This window comes from Psittacula echo, assembly GCF_963264785.1.
Source record: "Psittacula echo genome assembly, chromosome: Z".
Taxonomy (NCBI): Eukaryota; Metazoa; Chordata; class Aves; order Psittaciformes; family Psittacidae; genus Psittacula; species Psittacula echo.
Genome location: NC_137742.1, coordinates 78,692,587 through 78,717,707, shown reverse-complemented (window position 1 = coordinate 78,717,707; position 25,121 = coordinate 78,692,587). Strand labels below are relative to the sequence as shown.

The window sequence follows — 25,121 nt, the reverse complement described above, 5'->3', positions numbered from 1 at the left end:
TAGAAAAAAACACAGATTCATTTGGTGTTACACAGGCATTACGAAATTTTGCTGATAAGCCTTGGCACATGGCAGGAGCATGAGAGAGAGAATAGACCAGACTCTGTAAACCGGTAGAAACTTCATGTCCTGATGAGCTTGCAGCACACATGTGTAAACATTCATAACACACTGGTCAATCACTCCTAAGCAAAGAGAAGCAGATGTTACTGGCAAAGGGTGTCAGCATTGTTTGGTTTCACACGAGTGTGATTAGAGAAGGTACTTGAAGAAGGAGAGAATAATCACTTGGCATGCAAAAATGAGAGGCAAATCCAAGCGGAGGATTTGGTGTATTGTGAAAAGCACTGTTGATGTGCATTCATTTGAAGAAGACAGACGCACAGGACCAGAGAATGGAACTTTTTTTTTTTCTTTTCTTTGAAACTTCGGTGAAAATAAAATAGTAACAGAAAGGTTAACGTGGTTATAGAAGTTCAGCCACTATATAAGCCTTGTAGCTGATTTCAAAAGGAGAATAAACCACAAAAGCATTTTAAGATTTATACAAAAGAGGTAAGAAATGTTCCATTTTCTGTGTTACTGGTATACACTTTTTTTTTGTATGGAGCTTGTTAAATAACAGTAAGTATAATAATGTTTTATCTGATTCTCCTAAACATGCAATTAAAGTACATTAGTACCAGCATACTAGTTTATATTCATTATTAAATGTAAAAATCTGAGAACTCTGCATTAATGGAACATAAAATTTGAGATTTTAGTTACACAGAGGTAGGGGAATTCAGATGGATGGTTCCCATAGCAACCTATCTCTTCCTCTTTGTGTTTTTCATTTCGCTACAGCCTTTCATTACTTGATTGCACTATACATTGTATAGTGCAATTTCATCATAAAATTTCATCATTATATAACTGTGCAAGAGAAGAAGAGAGAGAAGGTTGTCTTCACTCAACATCTCCTAACTCTAATGTCCCTGTTGCACAAAGAGTATAACTGATGCTTAAATGTATCAGGCCCATTATCTAAATATTTTCTGCTTTTTGGGGGAGTGCCTCCATAAATTTAGCTGGGTTCTTTGGAATGGCTATAAATAACAAAGCAGTCGAACACAACAGCGTATCATTCCTTCGTAATTGGCTGTTGTCTGCCTTGCCACGTAGATATGTGGCTCCAGTGAGCAAAGAAGAGACCAAAGCATTTTTCATTTGTGGCTGAAAGATTTATCCCATCCAGATACAGGAAAGAAAGTGATAGTGGAAAATGGAGGGCACTTGTGGTTTCTCTCTTCTGACAGTGGAATATAATTTACCAAATTACAACTCTGTGGATTGTCATGGTCACTAGTGGGGTTATCAGTTAGAGATAATTGCAGTGGCTTCTAGACAACATAACAGATACGGGAATCTGTAGAAGTAGACCTGTAATTCTGAATGTTTCCATACTGTAAATTTTGATTACAAATGAGGAGCCAGTGAGATCATACTTTTCATTGCACAAATGAACATTTGATGAATGCAAATGATTGAAATAGTTAGGTCCTTGTTGCAGAGGATATCAAGATGGAGCAGAGTGGACTGGTATGAACCTTTAGGAGACCTTATTGACCAACCTGGTCTTTTTTATTTGGTGGCCATACTGTGAATATTTTCAAGCCCAAATATGTGTGGCTTCTCAAGCCCTGGAGTGTTGTGGGGAGCAGTTCCACAGAAGATGGAAGGAGAAAAGGACATACCTCTCTACAAAGATGAGCAAACTAAAATGACAGGATGGAAAAAATAGTAATAATTTCTAAATGTCGCCACACTTCCTGTTAAAGAAATGATAAAAGAAGAGGATAACACTGCAGAGACAGAGACAGAGACTTTCATTCAGGAAAATGAAAGGCTTTCCTCCTCCAAATCCTTCAAATTGCAATGATTCCACTGTCTTGATAAAATCAGACCTAGCTGATTTTATCATATTTTCTCTTGTGCTTTTGTAGTGATGAAAAATTTTGCATGAAATGAAAGTAAATAGTTGTTTATACTTCATTTTACTGCAAGCCAGTATGTCACTAAGTCAGCATTTCTCCTCTGAGATTTATAGAGCAAGATTTAGACTAAATTGCTGGCATATGAGATTTCAGCCAAAGATTGTTTTCATTTAACCATTTTGTTTTTCAAATGCCTTGGCTGATTTTAGGTTACTAGAGTCCAATATAATTACTTGTTTAATTGCTCGGAAGAAGTGAAGCTTCCGTAGTTCAAAAATGGCTTATTTTCTTTTAAAATAACTGAAATCTGGCTTGGAGTTCTCTAGAATGCAGTGCACTATACAAATGTGTATTTTTATTCTTTCAAAAATTCCCTGAATAGTCGTTAAATCTTTGGAAACTAACTAATCTCCAGGAAGATGGGATAAGCCTGGCTAATTTCCAGGCTTTGCAAGAGGCTATGACAGCTTAACATGGTAAGGAAAATTATTTCTAAACCACTGCAAGACCGGGTCAAAGACTCCGGGCTGCAGAAACCCAGTTGGTCTTCTTAATGATTCCAGTCTTCTCCAGTTTGCAGAACTAGCTTCTGCTTTCAAGTGGTGACACAGTGTAAAGGAGAAGAGGAAAAACAGACATGGAGTCCAGGGAGGTTTTGAATAAGAATGGATCAATTGGATGTTGGTCAGTACCACTCTCAGTTGTGCTGTCTCAACTTGTGTTGTGTTGCAGCACAACAATAAAGGACAAGTTTCATGAAAGTTACATGTCCTCATGCAGAAAAATAGAAGCAGAAATTACTCCAAGGAAGACTCCCAGATGAAGGCAGTGTAGCAACATGAGCCCTTAACACACAGAAGCAACAAAGAATCAGCAGAAGGATGGGTGAGGGGGCAAGAGAAACCCCGAGAGACCCATCCTCAGGAAAGCTTCTCTGAATATTGCACTTTAACCCAAAATGTAATTCACGGGGAACCAGGCATTAGTTGCAGCACTCACAAAGCTAAGAGCTGAGCCTCTGACTGCAGCACATGTGGGGAAATTTCTGTTGCTTAACCTTACCACAACCCCCTGAAGCACATTCTTTTGGTTGGTTCGTTGATTGGTTAGTTTGGAGGAAGGGGGGGAGCACTGCATTAGTAAGCTTGATTAGCCATGTCAGCCAAGGCACTAGCCAAACACACTGGACTGATGGGTTTTGCAAGGGAAAGGTTTGCCCCTACTTTTCAGGCCTACAGTTAATTCTTGATAGAACTCTAACATGATTTCACTAAATATGGTCTTTGGATTTTCTGGAGAAAATAGAGATTGCTTCTACTCTGCCTGGTGTGGCAGCAACCTGCTTTCTAAGGACATGAAAATACATATGTATGAAAGTAAAAACATTGTTACGTTGGGAGGGAATCTGGTCTCATTTTGGACACTGCTGTAAGACATTCAGCGGATTACATTGCCTTTCCTCCTCTGGATATCTGAAAGAAGGCAGTGCATTTCTTAAGCTCTGCAAACCACAAAAGCGACTCTTTCACATGAGTGCTAAATAGAGAGTTGCAGGGCTTTAGGCACAGTGAGAGTGCTAAGGATAAGGTGCATCTTCTTTCACCCAAGCATGGCCCTGTAGATGCAGCAAACAAGGATTTGGTGATGATGGTAGAAGAAAAGATTCAAAGAGGCTGCAAAACATCCCCCTTCTTACCTTTTCATATTGCTTTTTGTCTGGTAGCATTATAATTGTGCAGCTCCCTTCCCTCACCTATGCTCATACACCTATGCAGCTGTGTTGACCTCTGGGAAGAAAAACAGGTTGTTGCCATTTGTAAATAGAGAGGCTGGGCTGTCATCTCCAAGCTTGGAGTTGAGGATGCCATCCAATCCTGCTCACATCAGCATCATTCCACACTCTACGTGACTCAACAGGACTCCATCAGTGACTCAGATGAGCTCAAGAAAAGGTCTCAGGAGTGCTGATCTGGGTTTCAGTCTGGACAGTTTGATCCAATGTATCTTTAAATAGAGTATTTTACGTATTCAGAGGACAACTGTTCTGTACTTACATGAAGGGAAGGATATTAGCTTAGACTAGTTATTCAGATATAAAAGAAAAATTTCACTTTTAATATATTATATCTATTATATGTATCAAGCAACAACAGGCTGCAAAAGTCCTCTGTAACTGGTTTGTTTCAAGCTAGTAGCAGAAATCATACATGACTATGTCTGTTCTGCTAGTTAACATTTGAAAGATAAAAGGGGGGTAAGGGAGAGTGGAGAAGAACAGTAGAGAGTCATTCAGGTTTTTAGCTTCTTAAAGTTTGCTTATGGTGGATTTGCGATTTTGTCATGGTGTCAGTAGTAGCTCATGAAGTCTGTATAGATATGAAATCTGACAAGACTATGTTGAGTCAGCCTTCCACAGTTGCCTAAATCTGCTTCAGAGGTCCACAGCATGAGTTTGGAAGGCTCGGATCTCACAGGACAGCTCACCATCACTTTGCTGACTTGGTGAAAATGCGAGGTTCAGGGGGATGTCTCTGCAGGGAGAGCAGGCTTACAGCTTTTACAGGAATAAGAGGGCTCTGCTTTTAATTCGCAGGTAAAATACAGAAGACGAAGTATAATTTTTAACAAACAATAGTACAGAAAGGAGGTATGACATTATAATACCTGCTGGCTTTAATGGTGGTAAATTGGGCATTGCCAGAAAGGAACTAATTAGGAAACACAGTTTTCAAAAAGGAACAAAGAGCCCAGATGAGACGCAGAAAGAAACCAGTTGAAGCATCCCACATTACTACACAGCACAAGCATTGCATCTTACTAACACAAGAGTGCTATGTGATCTGAATGTTGTAACTGAGGTTGCTTGGCCAGGTTTTAACTTGGAATTAACTGCAAGTTGTCTAAGGAAGGTTGTAGACAGACCAGTGAACTCTTTGAAGAGGTTTGACTGAGACATTCTTGGAGCTAGATTTGAGAAATCTCTTTACTGACTTTGTGAGCTCTTGCTTGTGCTTGGGGAGTCCAGAAAGACTTGCTTCTCATATTCTTCTTCTTAATGCAGACCATGACTGTTCTTCAGTCATCTGTCAAAATAGATCAGTTAAAACCTATTTGAGGCCAGGCAGCTATTCTCAATTGTTAGCTACTGATTTCATTCTCATTTTAAGCTTTTTTATCTCCGTTACTTATCTTGGTGATGATGATCATGGATCTGAGGGTTGATTTGAGCTGCTGAACCTGACATTCATCTGGTTTGACTTTTCACTGAGCATCTGTTTTAGCAGTGCTCTTTTGTGTACATTAAGCTTCAGCACTGTGTATTTGTAGCACTGTAACTGGAGGCAATAAAAAGTAAACACCATATCTAGAAGCTCTTAATCGCTATTTCACAGCCACATTAGCAGCTCTGTCCTCCCCCTTGTCCTATTAAAAGTATACACTTAGGAATGGCAGGGCATTGCTAATGTCATTCCTTTAATTCAGTTTAGGTACTCCTCCTTCTTCTGTGAAGAACATGAATTCCTAAAGTTGTTGAAGGTGGTTTTTTTTTTTTTCATTTTTTCCTCCTGCATCTTTCCTTAAAGTAAAACACCGGGATATTACACTTTGAACAGTATGCATCCTTTGCTTTTAATGTTCATTCATTTCAAATCTATAAATGTGTTAAAATAAATTGCATTTAGGGTGGGTATGTTAACCTTTTAATGCTATAAGAAGTGGGGAAGCAGGGAGGCTATTAGCACAGGTGCTTTGCCAGATTGCCAGCTTCATTCTTTATTGACTGATTCATTTCAGAAGGAAGTCTGTATGGTCTCCTCTTGCCACCAGCACTGGAGACCTACAGCGTCAGCATGGTGGATCTCTAATCACTTTCCTTTCCTTAAAGCGTAATGTAAAACCTTCCAGTGCTGGGGAGTTTGTATTAACACTGCTGAGTCTTTCTTGCAGCCTGTGTCAAGGATTGAACTCTCCAAATTATGTATTTCAGACCTTGAGAAAGAAAGGACTTAATGGCTGTGACAGCCCAGACCCTGATGCAGATGATTCAGTAGGTCACAGCCCTGAGTCTGAAGACAAGTACAGAAAAATTAATGAAGATATTGATCTAATGATCAGCAGACAGAGATTATGTGTAAGTACTCTAAGCTCCCTTTCATTTTTTTTACTTTCTGATATTTCTCTGAACCTGGCAGGCATTGAACAAGAAAGAAAACAAAGGTTGTGAAAGCCCCGATCCTGACTCCTCTTACGCTCTCACCCCACGCACTGAAGAAAAATACAAAAAAATTAATGAAGAATTTGATAATATGATCAAGAGCCATAAAATACCTGTAAGTACCAAAGGTTAGATGGCTGTCTGCTGATAACTGCTGCAGTAACAAACCATAACCCTTTCAGTTCTGGCTTCTTAAGGAAAACATTTCAGCTGGAAACAGGCTTTAATAGCCCAATATATAATTAAACAATGTGGTCAGAAAATTTCACACAACATTATTTTACTTCCAAGTATCTACCTCTGACACACAGAGAAATTATAGGTGAAATCTGTGGTAGGAAGTGAAATATACATATATACATTATATTCACTTGATTTACAGAACTGTTTTACCACACCGCTCGCCCAAATTATACTTAAAAAATAACAATGGAAATCTTCCCTTGTGGACAGGCTAACACACAAACCCACAGAATACTTTCTGTGGTAATATAGAAAAAACAATGTAAAACTGAAATTCCTTTATAAACAGTAATTAGTGAGTTCTGTGCGTGTCACTTCAGTTCTCAAGTGTCCTTGCTAAACTCAGTTGCAGCACTGAAGGGTTACAACTACTTGCTCGCTGCAGAGAAACACTGCATGAGAGCCTAGTGGTAGGATTCAGACATGTTTGTGTGTTGGGGTGATTTTACAGCTTTATCAGAGAATTTGCTTTGACCTCATCAGCATTTCTTTAATGCTTTAACATGAGCTAAATTTTGTTTTAACCAATTCAAATTTTCTAACCATCAGTCATATGCCTTGCCAGATATCTGAGAGAAATAACTCTGCATGTGCTATTCTGTTTGCACAAGACATATAAGGGAAGAATACTTTGTCGTTATGTTGAATGCTACATTTATAAAGCCAACAAAAAAAGTGTGGAGATTTGGAGGTTATATAATTTGCAGAGGTAACTGCTTGCTTCTAAGAGATCTGTGTTCATTCCTTGTTCCCACCTGTTGGTTGTATTGCTAGCTGCCAAAAATGATTCTGTATACCCAGAATGAGCAAAATTTCTTCTATAGTTCTAGTCAATTGTGCATACAAAATCTGATACCTAAGTTGAGGATGCCTTTTAAGGATGTTCAGATTCTGTCTCATGCACTGTAAATGTTCTTTCCATTCATTCTGAGCAGAAAGATTTTCACTCAAGTTAATTAAAACTTGAAGAAGTTCTCACATCATGGCAAATGTACTTTTGAAAAAATTACTATAATAATAAAGATTTTATGTGAGACCAGAATGGTACCAAACTTGATAAATCAGTATTTGGAATGACTGGTTAAAAATGACCAAATATCAGGGAGGAGCACATATATATTCCATCTTTCTTGCCTCCTTTTTTATCTGCTTATTTTGCATAGCTGTTTTTCTCAGAATGGAATTCAGTTTGACAAATGATGACTGCAACATTTAGGGTGACTCTTATAAGATGGAATGCTTAACCCGTTGTCACATCAAAATCTTACCAATTACTATTCCTTTTTTTTTCAAGGATAACCTTTGGCTTGTTCAAAAGAGATGGATTTAATCTCTTTTGATTGAAATAGTCTCGTCTGATTGAAAAGAGACTGTTTCAATCAGATAGTATTTAACCAAAGCCATTTTTTCATCTTAAAAACTGTGTTTGAGGTGGTCCTTCAGATCCTCTGTTTTTTCTCATGCTACCTGTTCTTGATCCAACAAAGCAGTGGATGTCATAACCATTTGAAATCTTAAGACATGAAAAAAGGAAAAAAAAAACCACCTTGTAATACAACTCATTCCTGTGATAGTGAATTCTATCACTTTCTTTACCTCCATGAGAATTTGGGAAAATCATCTTTTCTATAAAACTAGGAAAGTTCTATGAATTAGAAACAACACAGTTAATATAAACATGGGACATCACTTTTGTCCTCCCAAAAATTAATGGAGTTTCCCTCTGATAGCTTTTATTAAATTTAATCTTTTGACCTCAAAGGTAGTCCTACTTCTGCTATTAACATAGTGATGAACTTGGTTTTCTGAGCTGTATTTAGGGTATAAAGTGACTTCCAACCTTGCAGGGATGTTACGAGGTACAGTGTATTATCTTTTTGTGAAATTACTTCAGAGACGCTTCAGAGATGCAGAACTGCAAAACGTTATTTCATGTAAGATAGGATATCCCTTCTCTGAATACTTCACACAGAGCTCAAGGTCCATATGCTCCATTAAGCAGCTTCCCACAAAAGGAGGAATCAGTAGATGTTCTCCTCTAATGCAACAGAGGCTGCTTTCCTTGGCATAAGCCAAGATGTAATGGCCGATATGGAGCTCAAAGCTAGAATATAATGGAAATTTTACATATATATTACATATTATATATTACATATTATATATTATATATTATATATTATATATTATATTGCGTACCATAACATCCATAACTGTACAAATCAGTATAACTCCAGGGAAGTCAGAGAAGTTGTATTCATTTACTTGTGATCATCAAAGGCTCCCAAGAAAGTTGTGGGGGGAAAGGGGAGCAAAACTGAACAAAAAGTCACCAAGTCAAGTCATTAAATCACTACTTACAAAATATATAAAACAATGCAATGCCTGTGCCTGGTCTTGTAACATAATAAAGCTGCTGCCAAATAAAAACAAAATTGGCTTTTGCTCCTAACAGCTAAGGCCAATAATGTTTCCTCAGATAATTTTCTAGGGATAAGTATTTATATTGTTCTAAAACATCTGATAATAATTAGACATTCATTTGTAATTTTATAAGAGTGATGAAAGCAGAGGAGACAGAAATAGTCGACTAGAAGGGATCTATAAGTATCTCTGTCTCTAAATAAATGAAGGCCTGGTTGAACATGGGAGGGATAAAAACAATATTTAACACAGAATGTTTGGTCAATTGATTTCCAAGGGGTTCGAGCCCCCAGCACTTTGCTTTGCACAACATACCACAGCTTGTGGAGCACACATCTAACACAGTGTGTGTTGTACACTGACAGTATCCTCTCAGGTGAGCCATCTGCCCTCTTTGGCAATTGTGTCCAAATGAGAAAAGAGAGAAAAAGAAGTAAAATGTGGCAAACTGCATGCATGTTAAGATAAGGCTTCATCTGTGTTAGTAAATTAGCAAATGGCAAAGAATGTACCAAGGCAGCGGGAGGTACTTATCCCTGCCCTGAATTGTTTGAACAGTCCCTGGTACGCTTTTGGCACTGGCCAAGTAACGCTTTCCCAAACAACCCAAACAGTCTTAGCTCTGTTTGGTTGTTAGCCCAGACCAGGAACAATTCCCAATTGTCAGATTATATGTAGCCATGATGGTTTTGAGTTTGAGAAAGCTTAATAGTATGGATGTGGACTGCTTTGTTGCCTCAGATGGCCTCAGTTCCTAGGCAAGTTTAATTTGCTAATACAGATATTACGCAAGTGCATCATAAGCTTTAATGTCCGTCAGGCCTAGCTGGAATAGATATGCCCTGTGACTTTCCACCAGGAATGACTAGGGAATCTGCAGGAGGTTGCAGTTCTTGGTGAAGGTCATGCAAGTCTGTCACAAAATTTGGGCAGAGCAGCACTGTAGCTAGACACTTACTTCTATCTCTGACCTTCCACTACTGAAGAGAAAAAATAAAAACTACTATATTCCAGATAAGCATGCATTGTGCTGCAAAGCCAGAGAATAAACTGACTTTACCCTCATAAAATTGCCTATGAAGTACCCTGTAAGTAGATGTAAGTATATCTGAACAGTAGGGAAAATTGTGAAAATGAAACAATTACTACAGAAATTAAGAAAATAATTTAACTCCTTTAAAAAATATATTTTTAAACCTCTAAAATGAAAGCTGAGAAACTGTTTCAGCAATGTTTGTATGTTTCAGTGATGACCAGAGAGACTGGGAGCAGCAACAGCAACTGAGGCTGGAGCTCTTTCGTACTGTACTAACATAGAAAAAGAAGTTTCCAGCCCTTCAAGGGTTTGGTTTGTACGTGTAAGAAAGAGCATAATGATGAAAGCAGACAAGCCTGTGAGGGTTGGCATTTGTGTTTTAGTTTAGGTAACTCCACAGAGATTGGGATTAGGAAAGTAAATTAAGAAAATTCAGGCAGTATTGGTGTCTACCCAAGCTCAGAGGACTAATTTGACAGATCGCATGACAGAGGTGAAGAAGATATTGTGCAACATGCTCCCCAGTGGGTGACACTCAATCTGACATGGGCTGTCACTCAAGCAGGCAGAATCATGTGCTGAAATCCACCAGGCACAGAGATCTCCACCACAGCCGTGAACACTGCAACAAGAGGCTCCATGTTGGCTTATGCATATCTCACACCAGGCTGGAGGTGGAGCTAAGACATCTATCCTCATGAGAATTCACTGGCTAAAACCTTTTGAAAAGGCGGTTGCTGACTTTGGGCTCCAGGACCAGCCATGAACCTCCGACTTACCAGGGATTTGGGAACCTTTTGAGTCCTTCTGTGGACAATGAACAGAATGTCTTGCTTAAAAGATACCTTCAGACTGATCAAATGTTTCATATGTGAACCTATTTCCAAGGAGTTTAGACCTCAGTTTTGACATACACTATTACTCCTTGTGCTATGCACTTTGTAAATTTTCCCATAAAGAGAAGTCACGCATGCAGCTACCAAGCTGGACTTGAACTGTAAGAACAGCTACAAGAAAAAAACATGGTTGCTCCTGAGAGAAATAAATAACACACTTCAGCAATTATATTTTTCATCACAAAATAATTTATTCTCTTTTTTTCTATTTCTGAGGCACAAACATTAGTATGTTTCAGATCCATAGAAAACCCAGCAGGTCTATCATCTCCAGTGCCATGCCTGATCTCATCCATTATGCTATGGCCGCCTCTCACAAAACCAGGCCACAGGCTACGTGAAAGTTTTCAGAGCTAAATTAACACCTCCAAATAAGTCCCAAGGCATTTGTGTAATATATCCTTCATATCATGCCCTGAACCAAAGTCTTACTGTATGTTTCAGTGGTTAAGCAAAATGATTCCTCTATATTTAAAGCAAAATTATGTCTGCCCCTAGAAAGGGGAGAGGACAGGGAAAAATAACCTTAAAGGATAACTGTGTTTGAATGGTCAGAGCTGAAATACACAGGGCACAGCCAACAGCTCTAGCCAGCCAGAGAATAGACGTGTGTGGCACAAGATCAGGGTGACTCTGATGCCTGACACAGCAAATTATGTATCCGGCTCTCAACATCCTCCCTCTAGGTCCTGGAAGACTCACCAGTGCTATCGCTGCCAACAGCAAAATTAAAACCTGTGATTTCCCCCCTCTGAAGATGTTACATGGCTGGTTTCAAGAGTTTTCTGATGGGTTCAAGATTTTTTAAGGTCAAATTAAGGGGTACTTTGCAGTGAGGCATTTGGATATCTGAAATCATGGAACCATATCATAGAATAGTTTGGGTTAGAAGGAGCCGTCAGAGGTCTAGTCCAACCACAAAATGCTGTCAGGTAATTCTGAAAAAATTTTCTTTCCATTCACAAAAACAATAAATCAATTATTTAAAAAAAAATAAATTTAAAAAATTTAATTTAAAAAATATTTTTATAACAAGAGATTAAATATGGAGTCTAATTTATTTCAATGCCACCAGAGTCATATATTTTAAAGAAATTCAGACAACTGCTGCCCAAGAAAACTCCAAGCGACCAAGAAAACCTGAGTTGGGATTTCTAAGACTGTAATGAGAATCAGGTACTGCATCTTCTCACACCCTCTGTCAGAATGGTTCTTTTTTGAAAGAGATTCTTGCAAAGGAAAGTGGCTCAGGAAAGGATCCTGCCTTAAAGTATGAAAGCAGTATGTTGGATAGGTGTAACTGAACACCACCACCGCCCTCAAAAAAACAACCAACCAAACAAAAAAAATCTAAGCAAACAAAAAATAGATTAAATTATAAACAAAACAAAACACCAAAAAGACCCAACAAAGAACCCAAGACTGTTGTCTATCTAAAATTCTTGCATTTGCTACATGTTCCTGAGTAGAACTTTCTTTCTTTTAAGCCCATCCAAGCTAAGAAAGAAACTTTTAAAAAAAGTAATTTACCATGTTCGTGCCTTTAATGTGATCTGGGATCATTCTGGTTGCTAAAGCAACATAAGCTGAAATTAAAGCTTTCCTTTTTGCATTCCACCCCTTCTAATTTTTCTCCATGCGATGAAGTCAGCATAGTCATGTACCTTTGATCTTGCAGTCATGTGTTACGCTAGATTAAGATATCACAAGTGAACAATTACAACTTTACAGAATTAAAGAAAAAGAAAATTAAGCTTCATAAAACAAGATTTTGTTTTAAACTAAAGGAAAAAAAAAAAAAAAGAATAAAAATTTCCAGTTCTTACAAAGTGAATGTGGAAGCTGCATCAAGCAAAGATGGAATCATGATTTGAAAGAATCATATTTAAAAGCTTTGGTAACTCTTCTGAAAATCTTCTCTTGACTTTTCAGGGCAGGGGGGTGGGTGGGCAAGCGTAAGTATTTTAACCACCAACTACAAAATATTTGCACTAAATATAGAGAAACTGTACTTGAATGCTGTTGTGCTTCTGTACTATTCTCGTCTTTGTTTCCTTTTTTGCTCATACAGGCTGTTCCACCACCAAACTTTGAGATGCCAGTTTCTATCCCAGTGTCCAACCACAACAGTCTGGTATACAGTAACCCAGTCAGCTCCCTGGGAAACCCCAACCTCTTGCCACTGGCTCATCCTTCTTTGCAAAGAAATAGCATGTCTCCAGGTGTGACACATCGGCCTCCGAGTGCAGGTAACACAGGTAGGCTGTGTTTAATCCCATCCCTTTAAATGAGCTTTAATCAGCTGCTTGTCTGCTTTAGGTCATTTTAAACTGTACAACTGTGCCCTGAGAAACAAGAACTCTGTTTTTACCAGTCATAACAGTTTGTCCAAAATTGCTGTGTTGAAAAAAATCAAAAGAGCTCAAGGGGTTTCTATTCCCAATTTAGAAAATTAAAAAAAAAATAAAAAAATAATAAAAAATCTAGAGAAAGCTGAATATTGACTAAGATTAAAGGAAATCAATAAAGGATAAAAGGGCAGACAATTTGCTGTTTTATAAAATGGCAGTGTGTCTACTTAATTCATGCACTAACTCACTATACCATAAAACTTAACAGGGAGAAAGTGTAGCCAATGCAAACAAGTTGAAGCAAGTAAAATGGGACACTTGTTCCTTAAATCGGCAGTCTAGAGGCTAAAAGCAGAATTTATTACTATTCGAGCATTCACAGGTTCCTTGATGGGTTAATGTTAGTTGAGCTCTGTACTGAAGTGCCTTGTATAGCAAAAGGCTGTGCTTTTCTCTGGTGATGATGAGAGCTCATCTCTGAATAGGATAGATGGGGATTAAGTTCATTCAGTCTGTCTGGCTGAAGCAACATCAAGATCCTTAAGTATACTGGGTTCAAAAAATCATTTGAGGTCCCCAAGTGCAAAGAGAAGTTTTAAAAATCCTTAGAGTGAATGTCTATGAAAGGCTGAGGAAATTAAAATTAAAAGCTATGTAAACACATATTACAGATTCTCAGTTATGTTCCCTTCCAGAAACCTTCAAGTCTCTTCCTTCCAATTCTATGCGGAAACCTTTGCTTTTCTGAGTAATGCTGAGCTAAAGAGTTTTCAAATGAAGGACTACTATACATGCCTTTCAAATACTAATTGATTTTTTTCTCATGCTGTAGAAATATGAAAATAAAATAATGAAATGTTGTGTGCTACATATTTTGTTTGTCCTTGAAAGGCAAACCTCTCGTATGAGTAACTTTAAAGCATTACAATTTTATGATTATGGGTCTGATCTGATGCCTGCTGAAGTAAGAGGAAAACAGTAGTGAGTAGTGGAGCTGGCTGTTTGAAGTTAGAGAAAATGTTTTGAATATTTGCCTTTCATAATTTATCATGCTCATTTGTAGTATGTCATTTCAACCCCCTAGGTGGCCTGATGGGTGGGGACCTCACAACCGGTGCAGGCACCAGTGCAGGTAAAGAGAAAATCATTTATATTTATTTTTCTGAGTGAACAAAGGACTTCCTTCAAAGGCTGAGTCCTAAAATAGCTCTGTATTGGAGGTGGAATATTAGAAAGTTGTCAGCATTGGTTTATTTCCCCCAGATGGGTGTGAGTTGATATTTGTGCTTCCCTTATTAGTTGGAAAAGGCTTGTTTTCAATAATGTCAGAAATCTTGCACCTCAACAAATTCCACAGACACAAATGTCTGCTTTCTTTTACATTAGCCCTTCTGTAAAAACTTCTGGGTCCCTTGCCCTGTTCAGGCAAAACTCCTGCTGAAGCCAGTGTCAGAAACCCTGACTTTTTTTAAGTCAGAAGGAGTTATTCCATTGATAGTGGAATTGGGGTTTTGTTTTATTAATTTATGCTTGAGTAAAGTTTTCAACATTGAGTCGCTCATTAGACTTCAATCTACTGAGCACAGATCTGATTTCAAGCCCCTTCTCTAAGACCATTGCTAGTCAGCAAAATCTGTTAGCATTTACTTAAATAATCAGTAATTAACTTAAGCTTAGTTTTACGTATTTGCTTAAGTGCTTTGGTACACAACAGGGAAAGGATTTTCAAAATACCCATGCAGAGAAAAAGATTATCCCCTTTAGTCCTGCTCCCATGGAACTAATGAGAACTGTACTTGCTAAGGTCTGTGTTATCAACGCAATGTTGTCAGAGTAGTCCCCTTTGCTCAGTAAACTCAGTGGTTTGTTAGCAATGTCAGCAATCTTGCATTATTCCAAATATGGATTACAAAAGACAATGGCAAGATTACTTTTTTCAGTTTGAGAAGTAAACACATATGTTAGAAGAAAATAAACTGAGTGGTAAAACATGGAGCACATCCAATTTTACTGTGTTAATTGCTCTCAGAAAGAACTGTATGGAAAAATAGCTGGAAGATCCATTTTGTGCACTATAAACCAGAGCTGATATATATGCCGATTCTGACGTTGTCTTATATAATTACTTATAAAGAAATGCTTTTCTTTCTTGGCTCTTCTTATCCCACATTAGGAAACCCCACACATTTTATCTTCACACATAGATAAGTCACAGATATTTGTGTGATGCGTTTGTAGTAAAATTGAAGCGGCACTGCATTGTATCAGAAAGGCACTTTAAACTCATGCGGAAGCTTTGAGGGGTCATTCTGTATTAATTTAGGAGTAGGGAAGGCAGGCCACGGGAACTTATCTATTGTCTCCTTTGTTCTCAAAAAAAATAAAGCACTATAGAAAATTATAATTTTGTTAATTATCTTTTGTTAGCCTCCAAAACACCGCTAAAGAAGGATTAATTCTGGCGATGTTCGCGTTTCATCTCATTTTAACCTCGTGTGTAACTTCAGGAAGGAGCAACAGAGGGGCTAGGATAGGAAATTGATTGCGCTATTGAGTGGCTCCCTCTACTGACTTACTAAGAAATATCATCTCCTTGCTGCTGATTTCCCTGTTCCTTTAAAAAGACTTTGGAAAGCGATTAGTAAAGAACACAGTGTTGTCTTTTAAACGGGGCAAATGATTAAAGTTCGTCAACACGTGTGTTTGGCTTAATAATCCTGGTGCTTAATAAAATCTGTATATCAATAGGCCAGTCAAAAATTTATGTTTTTTCTAAGTATATTTTTTCTTTTTTGGAAATATATTAAAAATATATATAAGCATAGGAAGAGCGATAGCTTGATTATTTACTCACAAATTAAAATTTTGTGTTTCCTGCGCTCAGTGTTGTGCATTAAGCTCTCAAGCAATATAACTTTGGAGCAGGTAATTGATTTGTGGGGCATGTATATGAGGGGCATTGCTAGGAATGCATCATAAATATTTAATCGTATGAATAGTCCTTGTTCTTTATCTGGCAATAAGAGCTTTAAACACCATTAAAGAAGTGTTTTCTAAATCTCTTCAATGCAGAGCAGTAGGAGAATTTGATAAAAGGGCTGAAGGAAAATGAAAAGGTCCCTGTAAGGTTAAATCCTCTGTCTGAGTTGCACCATTTCACAATGGCACTATTTTGGGCAGTTCTTTTTCTTTAGGGGGCAGAAGAATAAACATCAAAAGTTCTCTTTGTTCATCATTCTTCACAAAAAACAGAGACCTCTGTGTTTTCTTCTGTTTGGCATCTTAGAAGCTGGTAGCATGATCGTGTGGTTTAATCTGTTGGGGTTCATATTTCTAGCCAAATTAGAACATTATGAATTCGCATTTTCTGCAGTGTCCAAAAATAGCATATATTCAAAATAACATGCTCCAAGAAGAAAAGTCTGAAGAATTTCATTTCTGCCATTACAAAATTAAACTACTTTTGATTACTAACACCAGGCCTCGGTTTCTGCATTGCTTTAACAAATTACATTATAACAAATTGCATTATAGCTGCAATATCAAAATGGAAGAAGATTAGTTAAGCCTGTGTTTTAGAAGTATATTATTTTGTTAGCTTGGACTATTTCATGCAATAATCCTGGAATCATCTACACTCTACCTTGGGGTTTAACCCAAGACATAAATAGAACTTATAAAAGCTGTCTACTTCTTTATTATACTACATAACTAACTACCATAAGTGATATTTTGAAGCTAAACCAAGGTTATCTCAGGTTTGTTAAAGTAAATTTGTTCCTAGCCAAACACCAAATAGTTTCTATTGTGTCACAGTAGCAACTGCCAGCAAAGTTGGGGTGAACTTCACATTTAGGATAGTTGCTAAATTATAAATACAGCAATGTCTTTGGCACTATTGTCTCAAACCAGAGGCTTTTGACTGAGAGAGAGAGAACAAGAACTTTCTGATCCCAAATCTGTATGCTCCAAACCCAATCTAGATTATATCATAGCTAATATGAAGACAAAGTGACATGTACCTTGGGTACTATGTGAAGCTCCTTTATAGGAAGTGTAGTCTTTAACAAAACCACATAACAGTAACTTAACCAGAAATAAATTGATGCCTACGAAGTTTTACTACTGTAAATTATTTGAACTCAAGTTTTATGCAGTTGCTCAATATTTATGTTAAAAGCCTGATAAAAGATTAAAATATCAAAAATATTTCAAGAGTTTTAAAACCAAAATACAACAGTATTTGGGGACATCTTAGCACCTGACTTTAAACTTTTGGTTTTCAAACTGAACTATATTTTTAGATTGAGTCACATTTTTCATTTTTTATGGTTTTTGAATGATGATATTTTGTATTATATAATTAAGTTTTCTTTTGAATGGAAAAAGCCCACCTAAATCAAAAGAATTTCTTTAGTTTTGAAACTGCTATAAATAGTAAAAAGGAAAAATTAAATCTCCAGTTTTAAAGCCAGGATGGGTATAATGGGAAAAAAAAAAAAAAAATCCTTGCTTTCATTGTTTATTTACTTTCTGTAACTTGTTTGTTTCACTATTTGATTTATGTACTGTCTCCATCTTGACATTAAATTAAACTAAAGGAGCAAAGTGCAGACTGTTTCTGCAACTGCTGTCTGTGGGACTAAGTGCTTTTTCTTTTTAAATCAAGCATCCTCAAACCTGTTCTTTAAAATCATTAGAAACTGAAAAGATCAGTAGTGCATCCCATGTCTTTTTAATTCATCCCATGTCTTTTTAATAACATCCCGTATTTATATATAAATCAGCAGCTAGTCTTTTCCTCTGGAAATTAACCACAAGCTAACAGTTGCATTATTATCTTCTGAGGGTTGAGGTCCTGGATCTGCCAGCCAATATCATAATTTGCTAGCGCTTCCCTGCTCATTTTTCCTTTCTTGGTGTTGTAGTGACAGTGGATGAATATGTTATATATTCTACTAATATTTCAAGCCACATGGGAATATATGTAATAGTAGGGTCTTTTAATTTAAAAGCTGTCAGGTAGAGGCTACTGTATCGGGTAGATACAATCTGGATTGTATCTTCTCAAAAAGAGTGATTGACTAAAAGAGAAGCCATCTACCCAAATAAGCCTACAAGCAGTACCAAAAATAAGCAAGGATTTTGAAGGCACCTAGTTGCATTAGTCTTTTGAAACTGTAAATAAGCGAACTAATGCTAAAAATAAAAAATTAAAAAAAGAAAAAGAATTAAAAGATTATATAAATATTCTCCACTGTGCCCTGAAATGCTTGGCATAGTCAAGAGAAAATAATTCTTACTCTACAAGTGTGGAATATGTTAAATAAACAAGTGAGCTTGGAACAATGATTCCCAAACCACAGTTTATGGGCAACCTGTTAGGACTGGGTTTGCCAGCTAAAGCATGATAAGTCATTGCCCTTCCCTTATTATTTGATGAGTGCAGTCACCCACAGACCTCTGATCCAAAGATTGGGCAAGATGCAGTACAAAAGTATAGTAAACAATAGTTCCTGTCCAAGGAAATTTACAGTCCAAAAGAAAGAACACACAGTCATTCATAACAGAGCTTGTGATGCAATAGTGCCAAATCCAAACAATAAGAATTCATAAATTGGCAGGTTGGCTTAAAACCATAAAGGAGGATAAGAAATGGAAAACATAACAGCTCTCCTTTTCTCTTTTGCCACTCACATTATGCCATTAAGTGTTTATTTTCCAAGCTTTCCTCCATATAAGGAAAATATATACCTTTTTTTTTCCTCAGTGTTTTAAGGGAAGTACCTATAGACAGGAGATTTGTGATAAAGTGGAAAGAACACTAGAACTTGTCTAACAGCTCTAATACACAGTATGAAGGAAATTGTCTATGTAACAGTACCTCAATTTCATATCTGTGTAGGCAGCAACACAGGCCTTTCCAAAATTAAGTCCTATTTCTGCCCTAAGCAACTGATCGGTTTTACACACTTTATTCAGACTCTTTTCAGACAGGTAAAAACCACATCAGTCAAACTTTGAGGTTAAGTTTGAAAGGATGGATGCTGCTGTCCATGTAAAAGTTAAAAATATCTCGGCAATGGGTGTCATATACAAAGGCTGAATGCACGTATTTTTGCCCAACTCATATGTCTGCCTCTTACCAAGGCAGACATCCACATAAACTCAGTAGACCTCAGTGAAAATCTGTGAAAATTTGGCCTTTATTAGGTTTCCATCAGCTGTGTAAGTATTGACTTAGTAATTTATTTAGTTATTCTCTGTCTCATCATCTCTTTAATCAACAGTCTCAATATTTGTATTTATAAAGAGACAGCTTGAAAAAAAAAAAGCCCCAAGTTCACATGTAATGAACAATTAAGTGAGTCATATAAGATGTGGTTCTTTGTAAGTGGGATTGTAAGGCAGGCATGATTGACTTCTTTTCCTTTATGACAAGCAGTTTCAAATGTTTCTCAAGAATAATTTGGATTCTTTAGATAAAATCCTTTCTCTCATGAAGTCTGGGGAAATTTTATGCTTCACTTCAGTGAGACAGAGATTTCACCGAGATTTTTGTCTGTGCATTCTTGCTCATTAAGACACCACACTGTCTTGTTTTGCACACTGGAATCTATATTCTTGTTCAAATTCAGAATATAGAAAACGGCACTGCAAACTAGCAAACATCTGCATTTCCTGCCTGTGCTGAAGGAGACAGCTGATGGCTCCTGGATCTGGAATGCACCAATGACTTTGCTCTGAGAATGAAAGCAAGAAATGCTTTTAACCTCTGGAAGCTGGGACTGCAGCCACACGTGGAAGCTCCTGGCTTAAGTTAACATGACCCCTGCTCTTTAACTTTTAACATGATTCCCCGAGTAAGATATTAAGTCCATAAATTCTATTTGTTTTCCAAACCTCTTGCAAGGTGATTTTTCCTCTGGTAGCAGTTGGAGCAGTCTCCCAGAAACAAAAGCCAGAGGAGATAAGGATAGGTTAGTTACTGATTTTTTCTTTTCAAAACAAATCTAAGTAGTATTATCTATGTGCAAAACACTTCCCTTTTATGTGCATATCTGTTCTAATGACATTGGTAAGTTTAAAATATAAGTATATATCATTTGCCTTTAGTATAGTTAGTCCTGAAACTTTTTCGTGACACAGGCTTATATTGTCCACTCTTTAATTTTCAGTAATTGTGCATTTAACAAAAACCAACAGTTTAGCTATACGTTTAAAAAAACCAAAATCAAAAACAAAACCTTATTTCTACAGTTTCTTTGTGGAAGCAAGAAAGTTCATTATTTTCAAATAATGTGTTCAGTTTATACTTGGAATTGCTTCTTGTCTTGAAATATTTTCCATTAAAAAGCAATTTCCCCAAAACAATAGTTGATTTCAAGCACCCAAAAAAAAAAAAATAGGGAAATTATTTGTCGTCAGCAAACAATTTGTTAAAAGCAGATGATTTGTCAAAGACTCTCACTCAGGCAGTCAGGAGGCGAGATAGATAAGTCTTCTACTTGTTCTAGGAAGTCTTTCCCTTGTATATCTTTAGAAAAGGTTATCCTTTTCAGTAATATAGGGTTTTTTATGACTTGGCAGGTGGGTTTTTTTCCTTTCTTCTGACTCTAGAACAGCTCATATTAAATAAAAAAAAAAAAAAAAAAAGAAATGTACAGCTTGTTTTTTGCATAGATAGGACTAGAATGGAGCATAATTTCAGCTAGCATACAAAATGGAGGAAGATACGCATTAATTAATTGGTTTACTGGAATAAGAATTAATTTACAATTGTAAGAGGCCAGCTAAGTCCTGAAAACATGTGTTTGAGAGAGGCTTATCTCAGATGGGTGACGACCAGATAGGATTTGTGCATGCTGCACATATTAACAGATAGGCCCATGTCAGTTACTGCAAGATTTTTGGGAAAGCTGTTGCACAAGCTATATTTCAGATGGGCATGGGTTTTGGTGTTGACCTCTCCTACTAGACTAAACCTTAGTGTAGAGCATGGACTAACATTTGCAGACATGAACAGTGAGTGGGGAGCACTACACAAGGTCAGGGACATCACCCCGTCCCTGATCCTCATGGTACTAGCTACCACGCATGGGACAGGGGCAGGGTAGGGGTTTTGCCATGGTAAACAGCCCTTTTAAATGGTTCTGTGATCTCTGACATTTTGTTTGAACCTTAAGAACTTGTAACATATAGGAATATAATTCTGATGCTCACCGTGCAGTGCCCATGTGTTTGAACTACAGACATGTCATATTTATAAAGTACAAAACTGAGAACCACTGTGTAATTTTCTTAAGTGATTTTTCACAAAAATTGCAATTTAGGGAGGATTAAGGATGATCATCCTTGAACAAGGAGGAGCACTCTCCCTTCACTCAGTGTAAGACTTGCAACAGACCCTATGAGACGTAGCCCTCTTCCAAAGGTTGCAAGGAGGGAGTCAAGAGATGTGCTGAAATACCTACCTGCAGTTTGGGAAACCTAACTGCAATAAGAAATGTTTTGAAAGGTTGCTCGCAGTTCCTTATGTGGGTAGCCACAGGCAAATTCTGTAGGCAGTCAGGTGCCACATTTACATTTATTTTACTAAACTGTGAACTGCTATGCTAAAGTGGAAGTATACTTGGTGCACGAACTACTTCAGAAACATTTAAATACAGATCTTATTATAGCCACAAAACATAACCACAGTATTGGTGAGTGCCATGTACTTAGTTATGCACTTGACTCAGCAGTAAAGTATTTGCATGAAGTTTAATGGCCTGTGATAAACAGGTCAGGTTTCTGTTCTCATGGTCTTTCATACTACATCTATGTGAACTCACCTATTTCTCCATTTGACTGAAAAAGTATCTCATATTTCTACCCTCTTAGGCTCACAGCATGTCCTTAGATTTATAGAAGTGTGTTTTGCAGAGTGCTCTGCGTTAAGTGGCCAAAGAGCCACTTCTTTGCTTTCAGCTTCTGCTTAAGAAGCATCATCTCTGTCCTAAAAGAAACAGATAATACAGTTTTAGATTAGATCTTAGGCAGAAGTTCTTCCCTATGAGGGTGGTGAGGCCCTGGCTCAGGTTGCCCAGAGAAGCTGTGGCTGTCCCATCCCCGACAGTGCTCAAGGCCAGGCTGAACGGGGCTTGGATCAACTTGGTCTAGTGGAAGGTGTCCCTGCCCACGGCAGGGGTTTGAAACTGGATGAGCTTTAAGGTATCTTCCAACCCAAACCAATCTGATTCTGTGATTCTATGAAATCTGACCCCAGTTACTGCAGTATGGGATACATGTACCTTTTAGCAGCAACAGTAGTGTGCACCTGCAAATGACCCACATAAAGTAGATTGTAAGGATGTTCCAGATTTTTTAGGGCACTAGCCCAAGGGTTAGAAATAATTTTGACAAATGTATTGCCATTAGAGACCTTTACATAGCTTTAGACTTAAAGAGCAAGAAATTCCCACTGACAGTTTTATAACCTGCATAGAAGGAATGGGTGAGTTACAGGAAGACCTGCATACCAGCTTAGTCTTATACTGTTATAGGAATCTTTACTTTTTTATTAATATGATTTCTATATGGTGTCTAAAACTGTAAAAAAAGTTGTTGAGATACTTTTCATTCTCTTCCCATTATTAAAAAAAAAAATAAAAAATCTGGAACAAAACTGGGTGTGAATTTAGCTAAATTTCTATTCCTGCATTGATTCTTTTATATATACATGTATTTTGAAGTGGAGGTAAATTGTTGTATAGTTGGCTCTCATGTTTATATAGATTCATTTTAAATTTAACATTCTTTTTGATAGGCTTAGCAGTCAGTCATAATGACATATATATGGCATGTGCATTTAATATAACCCTGTAAGAAGCAGGAATCCTCCATGAAATAGTATGCACTTACTCTTCTTGGAAGAATTATTATAATTTCCACAAGCAAGAGCATATACTTGCTGGAAACTTGAAATGACCATTAATATTTTTTGAAACTCCCTTGTTGTAAAAAACTTGGTTTTTTTTTGTTTTGAAACTCCCTTGGAATGTAAATTGTATGTCTTGTTCTTTATTTTTCTAGGACTACCATAGGGTTTTATTCATTCAGTTTATTTTATCTTTGAAATCATGAATCAAAAAGAAACAAGTAGGGACATGACAGGTCCAAAATTTCAAGAAAGCAAAAATATAAAAAAAATTTCTAAATTTTCTTGACTTAAAGAATCATGACAGTGCTGTTCAAGAATGTTGAGAGACATGGAAATAAATTATTCTTCCCTCACTCGTGTTATCTTAACACGTGAGAAGTTTCCTGGTTTAAATGCTCAGCATGGAATTATTGCCCTAACTCAAAATGTCAATAATTGCAACCATTATAACAGCAATGACCAAAACTACATATAAGGTACAGATGTTACCAACAGAGGATAAAAAAGGAGAAGTAAACTTTGCTCTCTGTCCTGTTCTGAATAAACTTGTGCCCTACTCATATCTTTACATTATTAAAACATGAAAGTGACCATTTAAGAGAGTAGTAAATGAATTTGTAATGTTTGTTAAAATCATGGTTTTCCATGAGTAAATGATTTATTTTTTTTTTTTAATAATTCTTCTTGACTGACTACCTACTTGTGCACAAAAATAACTTTTCTGGATGTTTTCATAAAGTGGCATTGCAGGGATTAATCATGCAGTCTGTAGTTGGACATAATTCCTTCTAAAGTCAATGGCACTTGTGCCTAAATGCAGAATGTGGGAACACACCCAAGAAGAGCATTCTATACTCAGAAAGCATTTGTCTTTATATTGTGCCATTAGTCCAAATACAAAGTCTGGCACTGCATTTCATGACACGTGCTGCTCCACTAGTTCTGTCTAGAAACAAGCTCTTTTCTGTGTAAAATATTTTTACTCTTTCAAGTCAGTATAACAAGCAACACGACAAAAAATAATTTTCTCTGAAAACTTCTTGAATTGAAAACTGTAAATTTGCAAATTCTGACATATGCCCTTTAAAACTTGTGTATCTACTGTTTTTATTTTCATTATGCATTGCAAGTTATATCAGTAATGTTTAAAACTGTTCTATTCCAGCAAAAATATGGCTTTTAACCAAATAAAAATATAAAGCCAACTTGCTCTAAAATCCATCTGTTTTTCATTTTCTTATAATCTATAATCAGGAAATCCATTCATACATGACCTATAATTTTTGCGCTTTCAAGTGGATAGTGAAATGCAGTGTTCTGCATACAGTCACATCTAAATTGATAATTGTCCAGGCAGAGTGTAATTTTAAAGTATAGGATGAAGGAAGATTTAATTTGTATATTTGAAGTCTTATACAGTTTTTTTGCCTCTGAATGTAAATGAGGCCATTCTCTTCAGTGGATTTATCTGAAGGTGGGACAGCTGCCTCAGAGCAGGCCACAGCTTTCTGAGTAAAGAGGATACAGTTTAAAAAGCTGGTTTAAATGCAGACTCTTCTTAACTGTAAACCACATGCATGCATTCATCATTGATTTTCAAATGATGGGTTTCTGTATCATTGGTTTAAGGTCCACAGTCTTACATTCCTGAGTCCACATTATACCAAAAGAATAACAATTTGGTGTCTGGAAAGAGGAATGGTTATTATATGGCTCCAAAATGCTAGCTGGCATAATGTGCCATGAACAGCAGAAATCTACTGGTAAAGAGAAGATTGCAGTAGTTCTTAAAAATAATTTGGTGTTCTAAAAATATAAATGTAAGAAGCGTTTTCACAGTCCAAAATATTGTACATCAGTAGGTAAGTAATATAAACATCAGGCGAAAGTTTCTGAAGAGTAGAGTTATATGTGGATGCATTTTTTCTCGTAATACTTTAAAGTGAATTATGTTAAGTAAATTTTATATAGAAAATGGGAGTTTTTTCCTGTAAGGGTTTCTATTCTCTGCAAATCACATAGAAACATACAGATTATAGTGCATGCTGTTAAGTTAAACA

General features: G+C 36.9%; 1 protein-coding gene across 2 annotated transcripts in view; it reads left to right on the top strand.

Moving 5' to 3' along the window:
• Positions 1-25,121, top strand: part of MEF2C (myocyte enhancer factor 2C) — a 74,753-nt gene that overhangs the window by 36,123 nt on the left and 13,509 nt on the right. Inside the window, exons 3-6 of one of the 2 annotated variants that reach the window (XM_080637378.1) lie at positions 5,965-6,024; positions 6,170-6,307; positions 12,860-13,046; positions 14,224-14,271. In XM_080637378.1, the coding sequence (XP_080493504.1) occupies positions 5,965-6,024; positions 6,170-6,307; positions 12,860-13,046; positions 14,224-14,271 (433 nt within the window). Of the gene's footprint in view, positions 1-5,964; positions 6,109-6,169; positions 6,308-12,859; positions 13,047-14,223; positions 14,272-25,121 lie in introns of both variants that reach the window. The other variant, XM_080637377.1, reaches the window with a different exon arrangement.